At 46.3% G+C, this 9887-nt stretch overlaps 1 protein-coding gene across 1 annotated transcript; it reads right to left on the bottom strand.

Moving 5' to 3' along the window:
• Nucleotides 1-2911: 2911 nt before the first annotated feature.
• Nucleotides 2912-3712, bottom strand: LOC136197574 (MFS-type transporter SLC18B1-like). The gene is made up of 2 exons (XM_065987366.1): nucleotides 3579-3712; nucleotides 2912-3128 (listed from the first exon to the last, which is right to left on the bottom strand). Exons 1-2 carry the CDS (start codon nucleotides 3710-3712, stop codon nucleotides 2912-2914), a joined length of 351 nt encoding a protein of 116 aa, XP_065843438.1.
• Between the last annotated feature and the right edge of the window lie 6175 nt (nucleotides 3713-9887).

Genomic DNA, 9887 nt, shown 5'->3' with positions numbered 1-9887 from the left:
GCGGAAAGAGCAAAAGGAGACACCTGAATCCCTCGTCGAGCATTGCTATGCCAAATTCGATGACGTAGACTCTTCCTCTCAGTGGCTGCAAAGAATGTCTAGAGGAAGCTTATTTGAGGTAAAAGACAAAGTGTTCACTTTCTTCTTGTCACTGGAATCAGAAGTTAGAGTGCATCTAAGTGATCACCTTCGGCTATCTAGGACAACCAATGTTATTCAAAACCTCTTGGCGTCTGGTGCCATATGAAATTCTTGGTGTCCATTGGCCGTAGGCATAGAAGATGACACTCTCTCTCACGATTTAATGCAACAATTGTATGTCACAATCAGGGGGCACTCCATCGTTGCAAGTTGGATGGAAATCTATACACGAGAAAAATGGGATAAAGTTAAAAAAGCAAAGCCTTGAGAAAAAGCCTGCAACAACGAAACTGAAAATTATACGGTATGTCTGCTCTCACTTTATAGCTCACTTATTGACGTTTTCTCCTTACACTGCACCCACAGCCATGATTCAAATACTAATATTATGTTTTCCTACTTTTCTTAGCGCTACGTCTAGGCAAGGGGGAGTCATTAATTACATCACCTTCGTACTTTAATCGTTTTCGAGAACAATTCTCTCTAACTGGATCTAAGGACATTGAGCCTTGCTGACGTAGCGTTGCTGCATTCCCTAGAAACTGTTTAGCCGACGGATTGTCTAGACGTCCGCCTTTGGATCTGTTCTTTCCAAAGTAATTTTCTACCGGGTCTTGATTAAGGTGGCCGCTCAAGAAGTACAAGTCAGTCGTGTCGTTTTTAGAGAAAACGTATTTCACCAAATCAATGAAAGGACGAACTATATAATGCAAATACTTTTTTCACTTCTGTATCCTCACTTGACGCGGCTAACCTGTTATTAGCCAGTTTTCTAGTTTCTCTCTGCTTAGTTGGCGTGCCTGCTGTTCGCTTTGTGTTAGATGGGTTTGAGACTCTACTTCTTTTTTCCACTCCTTTAGGTATCCTAAGAAGTCCGTTTCCAACCACTGGAAGACATAGGCCAAATAAACTTTATGTAATACTACCCTGATTTGAAACTGACTTGTAGTCGTTTGTCATCTTCGCTTGTGTATGGCCTTCGGTCAGCTTTAACTTCTTTAGTTGATCGCGCATTGAGGTAGTCAAAAGCCTTGTCGAAATATCTTAAAAATTTCGCAGTCTTCTCAGCGCCGTTCACACGGACCGTATCAAAGGTCAACGCATTAGCGACAGTACTACTCAGTATCTATCAAAAAGTACTGGTGTAATCTAATGCATGATGAGGGAGGGGTCCACAGCAGTACCTGTGCTGCAAGGTCTACCCGCATTTTGGAGTACGATGTCAAGTGGATGTGCTCATGCGTAATCTTTGGCAACAGAGACAATCCAGCTCTGTCAGAATTTTTTTGCACTCTATCATGCAACTCAGTAATGTGACTCCACGTCAAATACTTGCAATGACTCTAAAATTCGCATTTCCTAATAAGCAAAAATGCTTCCACTCCTACCATCATACAGCGACGTTTGCTATTAGGATAAGAGTGCAAAATACAGTTTCTGGTTGAATGTCTGCTGCCTACGACAAACTCCGAAGTTCCGGCTTTATTACGTTGCAATCTGAAAGGACTCTAAACGATTATATCCATTTTAAAAAGCTGCAGAAGGCTTCTTCGATGACTTGGACGCTGAACTTTCTACTTTAACAAAAGTTGACGCTCTATCCTACCTGCAGAGACACGTTGCTCTGTCGTTTTGATGAACTGCGCGTTCGCCAGGACCTATTGTACGACAAGGCTTCTTCAAAAATTATTGGCTGTGTGCACCAGAAGGGCGGGCGCTTGCGCCAATATTTGCCTTAGAATATATAGGTACACTTGATGAAATGGTCGGGCCAAGTCAACGAAGCACGGGCCAAGATTGAGCTCCAAGCCGATCAAAAGAACTGGCATTGCCCTTCAAATTTGATCCTGACGGGACAAAAATCGCCGAAGGGAATCAAGCCAAAAATGGCGCCGAAGCACATTGTAGGGCCTTACTTTGGTGAGTCTAATTTGTGGTTGAAGTTGGAGCAGGCCGAGAAGGCGTCGGGCATCAATTGCAGTTGAGGTTGCTGACACGTGCGCCGTGGATGAAACGAAATTAGCCATCATGAAGGACGATTCAGATTTACAGTACATAGTAATGGTGAATATTGGAAATTATCAACAGGGAAGCATTCAAACGTCATTTCTCGAAGTAGTAATCCGCGAAAAGGGCGTCCAGTCTCCTAATCGATTTGACCTTCTGAAAAATTGCTCTGCCATTGGTCAAAAAATGTTCAAGTTTCCTGCGCAAAAACTCTATCACGGAGTTGCTGCTCCCCCAGGAACGCAAGATGCAGAACTTGATATGTTTGTTCTTAAAACCATAGTGCTTTATGCCATACAAGAGGCCTAGAATTTTTATTTGGCATAAAATGTTGTGTTCTTGTTGATAAATGCCGAGTGACACTCACTGGCCACAAAATTTTTCACGTTAATTAATTAATATTTTCGTTTGCTGAGCATGCTCAAAGAGACTGAAGAATCATGGGCGTTTCGACGCCTCGCGGTGTTGAAGGAACACTAGATTGTTCCGCCAAGAACCCGTGAGACACCACATCCGACCTAAACTTCCTGAAATCGTCCAAACGATGAGAGTGAGCCTCCTCCTCGATCATCTCATCGCACAAAGACTCGTCACGGGGGAGGAGCGACAGAAGCTGGCCGCGTTGACGACCGAGATCGAGAAATGTCGATATCTGCTCTTCGAATTTCTGCCGTATCACTTGCCCTGGGTGGGAAACGTTCGAGAAGTTCTGCGAGTGCATCGCTGAAGTTCCTCAACAGAGGCCCATATTGACGGATATCATTCAACCTGCTGGATTAGATTTGAGTAAGCAATACAGTCGCAGAATTTCTAAAGTCCGTTTTTCACCACCGATCGATGGACCAACGGCGTCTCCGATAGAATAGAAGGACGTCCACAGTCCAGAAACGACGCCGTTTAGAACGATGCTCTCTTCGAATCCCATCCGATGCGACGACTGGACCACGTCCGAGAAAGTGGGAACCGCCGTCATGGCGAGCCTAATAGCGATAATGACGCACGACAGCAGAAGCCGTCACATCTGTTTCTCGGGCAAAAACGCAAGCAGAGACGACGGCGCAAGCAAAAAATCCCCGAGACCGGCGGTGAAGAGACCGCAAATGATGACTCGCTTCGTTCCCCACTTGTCGGCGACGCGTCCGACGATGGGAGCCGAGATGATGTACTCGACGCACCAGAGAAGAAACAGGAGTCCGATCGTCGCCGGTTTCATCTGAGAGGCGCTCTCGAGAAACGCGGCGAGCGTCGCTTTGATCATGCAGAGACAACGGGGAGCCAATGCAAGAGCAATCAACGTTATCTACTTCCAAATATTTTTCAATAGTTTCTACGCGGAGGGATCGTCGTCGTCGTCGTCGCGACGGCGACATTGCTGCCGCGTCGTCAGGCGAGTCTTATTCGGCATAGTCAATATTAGCCCGGCAACGCACAATAGTAGATTTCCGCCCACGACAAAGAACGGAAGTAAGAATCCGCGCGCGGCGTAGAGAGCCCCGCCCAGCGGCGGACCAATCATGAAGCCGAGACCGGTAAACGTTTCGAGCACGCCGAATATCGTTGACATCTTGTCCGGGAACTCGGTGGCTACTATCTTCCACGAAGCCGTATTGGCAGCCGCAGTTCCGCATCCTTGGATGGCACGTGCGAGAAACAAACGACGAGAAACGACGTGCACGAATCGATCGCGGCGACGTAGCCTAATAGAAACGTCGAACCGCCGATGAGAAAGACGCCGGCGCAGAGCATGAACTTGGGACCGATCGTCGCGACGCGAGCGCCGAGTAGAGGTGCGAGGACGTCACTTCGGTTGAGTGCTTACGGAGGCGGGCGCATTGGAACTCCGGGCGCGGTGCGATTGAACGTACGCTTAAAACACGTCTCCCTGCAACAATTCTCTTTCACGTTACCAAGTCTGGCTCCAATCTCATGGGTGTTGACCTATTTGACGCATTGGGGTTTAACCCAAAATGTAGTTGCATTAAATTGTATGAAATAGAAAATAAAATAGTTGCACAGGTATATAATATATAATCAATTTAACCACAGATGCATGCTTTCTACTTACCTCCTTTGAACAGTGACCTGCACGTAAAATTGTAGCAATTAATTTCTGCACCAGATTTATTGAGGTTTGACTGTAACTGAATATCATTGCTGCGCAAACACTTATCGCAGCTAAACGGTTTTCCTCTTGCTACGTTTTCAGAAGCAATGGGACAGGACGGAAGCTAAAGTAGGTGCCTTGTCTTCCAAGTCATCATTCATCATTTTCCAAGAAAGGTTCTCAAGTTTAGAAAGTGGCAAACCCTGAAAGTAGGATTGTGCTGTCTTTAAACATAGAGCTGTGATTTCGTTTTTCAGAGCAATTCCCAAACTTTTCAATATTAGTAGACGAATTTCTGCATGTCGTAGAGCATGCCTAGCAAAACCGCAAAAGCTTTTATTGAGCTAGTAACCGGCCAATTTTTTTTCGAAAAGGGGTAAGACAATAACGAAAATTTTTTTGTAATTAATATTAACCTAAAAAATTGTCATGCACAATAGGGTTTCATGCGGTGAATTTAAGCACCGTAACGAGAGGAGATCGCGTGTGACTCTGAGAGCTGAGGCGAGACACTTCGTGGCCCCGAAGTCGAAGTCTCTTGGCGGCCGAGCCGGAGCTCCTTGTTAGCAGGCGCGACCGCTTCTGCCGGCCCGGGGTCACGTACGTAAAAGAAGATTCAGGAACGCGCCAGATCGGGCGCTTGACACCGCGAATTCGCAATGGCGCGAACGATTCTGGCTTCCGCGTGAGAACTTTAACAGGCGTGAGAAAAGCCTGTGGCACGATCTGCAGACGAACTTCGAAAGTTCAAGCAAAGCCTGGGCGTCTCAGCCGCCGTCCATCAAAGTCGAACGACGCGCGACGATTGCCTTCCGAACATCGAACTCGCTGCGCAACGACGAAGGTTCGAAAAGTCGACGATCCCCACGTACGGATCTACACACATTTCCGAAGCCATGTGTCGGTCGACCGTACAACTACGTCACAGGGAAGCTAAGTGGATAATTGAGGCTTCCGCATTCCTACGGCAACACTTAGACATAGGGCATTTGACCTGACCCTTCTCTCCCTGGTCACGTGAAGGGTCAGGTCACATGACTATGACCGTAGCTAGTTCAGTGCGTTTTACTGCATTTTTGTTGTAGAAGGCAGTGCGCACGTTAGCCACGCCCATGACAACAAAGTCGCAAACTGCAACTTCGAAACTAGGCAAAAGATCTAAAATCGCCTTGACTTAGGGTTTGAGTATTCCTTTCTTTAATGTAGTTTTGCGTGGGCGCCAGATTGTAAGTCGCAGCGTAGACTGTAGAAAGGCTATAGCAACGATATTTTAAAGGATTTTTCTTACCTATCTAGGCGCCAATTTGGTGAAAATCTTACGAACCGAGTTTATCCCTCACGCTTATACGAATCGGATACGGAACCTAGCCGTAACAATGCAGAGAAATAGTCACGTGACGCCCGAGTTGCATATCCCTCTCCTATTTAATCTCTGCTACCATAGATACAGTACAAGGTCTGACCCGACCGTTTCCCCATTGTGGCAGATTTTGATAAATATTGCTTGTTAGATGATGGAATTCGAACCAGAAACTAAGAAACATAAAAAAATTTGAAAAAAGAATTGACCAATTAACGGAGCAATTGAAAGTAATTAATTAAGTCAAGCGGATTAATAATTAATTATCCGTATTAATAGCGGAAATTTGATAATAATCCGTAATATCTTTGACCTGATTTTTTGCTTTCAAGCAAACGCATCGCCTATCTATTTTTCTCAATTTTTCGATCTGAAGAAAATTGATTGATAAAATTGAGGTGCGGGTAGGCATTGACCCACCTGGTCATGCATCAGTGCCCGAAGAGGGCTGACTATCAAACAGAGCGACCGTTCTATGAGCAGAGGTGGAAGGAGGTAGCACAACGACTTTCCGTGACTAGTGCCCATGCGCACTACAACATCTTGGCCAGCGATAGCGGCCGAAATAGCCTATAACTGACCTAGAAAAAACATCGACCTTATATAACCGACTGTATAGCCTCGCGTGCGGGCGATAGCCGTCGTTCGTGCGCTACAAAAGGATTGCGAGGCTAATGCGTCCCACTATAGGTCTTCGCGAGACCTGGACGAAAGAATTCGTGCAAAAAAACTTCGCGGAGAACGGAAGTCGCTCTCTCGGCTAGCTCAGAAGGCACTTCCATCACTCGCGAGCCACAGTTCAAGCAAATTCAAAATGAGAAAGACGTATCGTTTTGCAAACGATAGTAGCATGACGGAGTGGTTCGAACAAGGGGGTTCGAACGTTCGAACGGGGGGGGGGGGGGGGTTGAACGTTCGATCGACGGGCATCGTCGTAGCGCATGCCATAGCACTGCTAATTTGCTCCATAAAAGACGCGTAGGCCACAAAGGAGACAATTGCTCTACGTGGGAAGTCGTAAGAGTTAGAAAGGTAGGCGTACAAGTAGGTGGACAGACGCCTACCGGTCTATATAGGAGAATGTTTTAGCCTTATCCTGTGTGTGTGACTGTGATTACTATACTGAACATTAAACAAAATCGACAACAGAGAAACGGGAAGAAACATACAACAAAAAACGGTCCGACATTCAACATTTTTTAATTATAAAGAGCGAAAAGAAATCGCGAAACTCCTTGATCATCTCATTCCTTACTCTCCTTGAATGAAAGGCAGAGCGGGTGTTTACTTCTATGCCTTGGCCTTCATAGAATTTATCACAATCCGCATAGACATCGCGCTGTTTTTCTGGTGGTGGATTGTTGAGACTAAATGTTGCGTACACAATTGAACATCTATCCCGACTGAGTTGCACCAGTATTGGGCTAAATACTTCAATGCCAAACAAGATTTCTCCGTTATTTTCAATCCCTCCAAATGTGATAATATCACTGCCAAATACAAATTTAAAAATGGTCCAAGACAATTTTAAATACGTCCAAGACTATTTTAAAAATAGTCCAAGACAATTTAAAAACTTAGAAACGCAATCTAGCTAATGTGGAAGTATAATATACTAAAAGCGTAAATTACAAGGACATACATGATGCCGCTTTTTCCTTAAAATCTCCTTTAGAGAAATAAAAGTCAATGTTTAGATAAGTATTTAGATTTTCTTCTTACGTCCTTCCAGACTTTTGATATGTGCAACTTGAAAGAAAAGGATTAATCCAGCCTAAACAAAGGTACTAAAACTTACTATTTGCTTTTAGGGCGTCCTCCGGATCGAGTGCAATTGCTTGTGAGAAAACGATTAAAACAATTCACGCAGTTTTAATAAATATTATAATAATTGGATTTTACCCTGCGCAGCATCTTCGTGCGGTGAGGGTGGCGCTAGCGGAAGAGACGGTGATGGTGGCGCTAGCGGAAGAGACGATGATGGTGGCGCTAGCGGAAGAGACGGTGATGGTGGCGCTAGCGGAGACGCTAGAGACGGTGATGGTGGCGCTAGCGGAGACGCTAGATTACCTTCGGTCATCTAAGAAGAAACATGATGTCTACAGTTCAAATAATTACTTGATAATTATGATTGAAATATTAATTACAATATAATACTATTTCCGCTATTTATAATAGCGGATTAGATAATTGTGCCTGACGTTGGGGGCGAGGAAGAATACGAATCGACGTGGCGTCGATGGAGTAATCCAACTACCTGGGTAAGGAGAGTCGTCTTGCAGTCCGCCATCGTCGTCCTATATCTGTTTTCTGGCTAGATTTTGCTTCTCGGAGTGAACGCTAGATTTTACGTTGGAGACAAAGAAAACTCGTTCAGTCACCGCGCGACAATTAATCTGCAAGGCGACAGAAACACAGAGGAAATTCGTTACGGTCGCAATCTCAACGTTGGATCCAAAGCCATTGCCGTATTCGGAGAGGCACGTTTACTAGAATCGCTAGCCTTTTCAGTGAATATTTTCTTCTCGTTTAGCTATTTCTTCGCGGATCGCAGAGGACCGTTGATTGGACGCACCTCGAGCGTACTGCAACGGTCGGAAGCACCGATCTGCACTTGGACGCGTCTCCCGATTGGAAACCGGGCGAGCAGCTCGTCGTAACGTCGACGACGTACGATCCGGAGCAGACGGAAATCGTGACCGTTCAATCGGTCGTCGATGCCGTAGTCACTCTAACGAAACCCCTTCAATTCGATCACCAAGTCGAGACGTTTCTGAGCGGTGCCGACGCCTCGAGCGCTCACTCGCGTTGGCAAAGCAAGAAACTAGCCGCCGAAGTTGGACTTTTCTCTCGCAATGTTCGCGTCGTCGGCGCCGAGGACGATAAATCATCGATATCCGTGGCTGTCGAGTAATCATCGGCGCTCTGCCTCAAGGTCGGCTACGTCAATACGGAAAAGCCTACATTGACGGCGTCGAATTTTCGAACTGCGGCCAAGGCGGGTTCACGAGCAACCGGGATCCGCGATACGTTGTGGTTTTTCTCAACGGCGTATCGGAAATGGGCTGCTCATACGTACGACATAGCTCTATACACACGGGATTCAATACCGGGTTTGGAGCGCTGAGTAAGAACGGAATTGAGTTCTCCGATAACGTTGTGTACCAATCGATTGGCCCTACCTTCCAACTTCGAGCGGATGACAGCAAAGTGACGGGAAATTTGGGCGTGAGGACGTTGAGCTATCAGGTAGACCGTCCCGCTGATAACCACGCCGTTGATTTCCCAGCGACCTTTGAAATAAGTGGAAAAGGAAACATCATACAAGACAATGTCGCTGCTGCCTATCAGAGAATCGGGTTTATTTATCCCGGTGAACCGTGCGTTGATGGCGCTGCTCCTAACGCAAGTCAGGTACACGACGTAAAGGAAAAGTGTCGCATACGCGAATATTTTTATGGTCTAGGCTTTGTTTTGGGGTAATTCTGCTCATACCGGAATGACAGGATTGGTCGTCATGGGCTTCAGCGACTCGTGCACCGGAGCGGGAGGCTTCACTGCCGCTCGACAGTGGGAATACGGTGTATTTGCCTGGACGGCTAGCTCTCTCGCTTTCCGCGAGTTGGCGGTGGCCGTTGGTCACACCGGACTTTGCTTAAACATTTTTGGGCCAGATACGGTGAAGCATTTCTTCGAGAGAAAAGCGTCAGAGTCGATGGAAGTTTCATAGTGGGAACGACGGACGCGGAGTCGTGTATGGATCAGGTGCCTAATCACTGTCCAAGCGTGTGCTCGACACCAGACGCCGCCAAATTGGGCATAATGATGTCGACGTTTTCAAAAAAGAGAGGGAAGATGGACGGACAGGACCGTGGCATAAACGTAAGTACTTTGAACGCAGCGGTGCATTTTATATTTGCCGTTTTTTTGCACAGCGAAAAGTTATCCTGCTATTCGAGGTCAGGTCAATTTCACGGACACGACCTTCGCAAATTTCGTCAGCGAATCCAACATGTGCGGCAAAAAAGCGTTTGCTATCGGAAACAACAAACTGTCACCGGACGCCATGCATCCGAATTATTTCCGATTGATCAATCTGATGAACGTCCTTAGCAGTCGACTTGCACACATGTATCCTCCCGATCTGGCGTGGATCGTTCAGGAAGTGAGACGGTCATATTATGCCTAATATGGATGCGCGTTATCTCTTTGTCTAGGATTGCGTGGACATGGATTGCGACGGACCGAAGCATTCTATTGTGCACGACCTCGACG

Source organism: Oscarella lobularis, chromosome 17, assembly GCF_947507565.1.
Source record: "Oscarella lobularis chromosome 17, ooOscLobu1.1, whole genome shotgun sequence".
Lineage (NCBI taxonomy): Eukaryota > Metazoa > Porifera > Homoscleromorpha > Homosclerophorida > Oscarellidae > Oscarella > Oscarella lobularis.
This window is presented reverse-complemented; position numbering and strand designations above follow the sequence as displayed.

Coding starts and splice junctions, on each gene's coding strand:
- LOC136197574 (XM_065987366.1), bottom strand. CDS start 3,712: ATGTCAACGATATTCGGCGTGCTCGAAACGTTTACCGGTCTCGGCTTC. Junction 3,129..3,578: donor GTGGGCGGAAATCTACTATT/GTGCGTTGCCGG, acceptor TATCGCTATTAG/GCTCGCCATGACGGCGGTTC.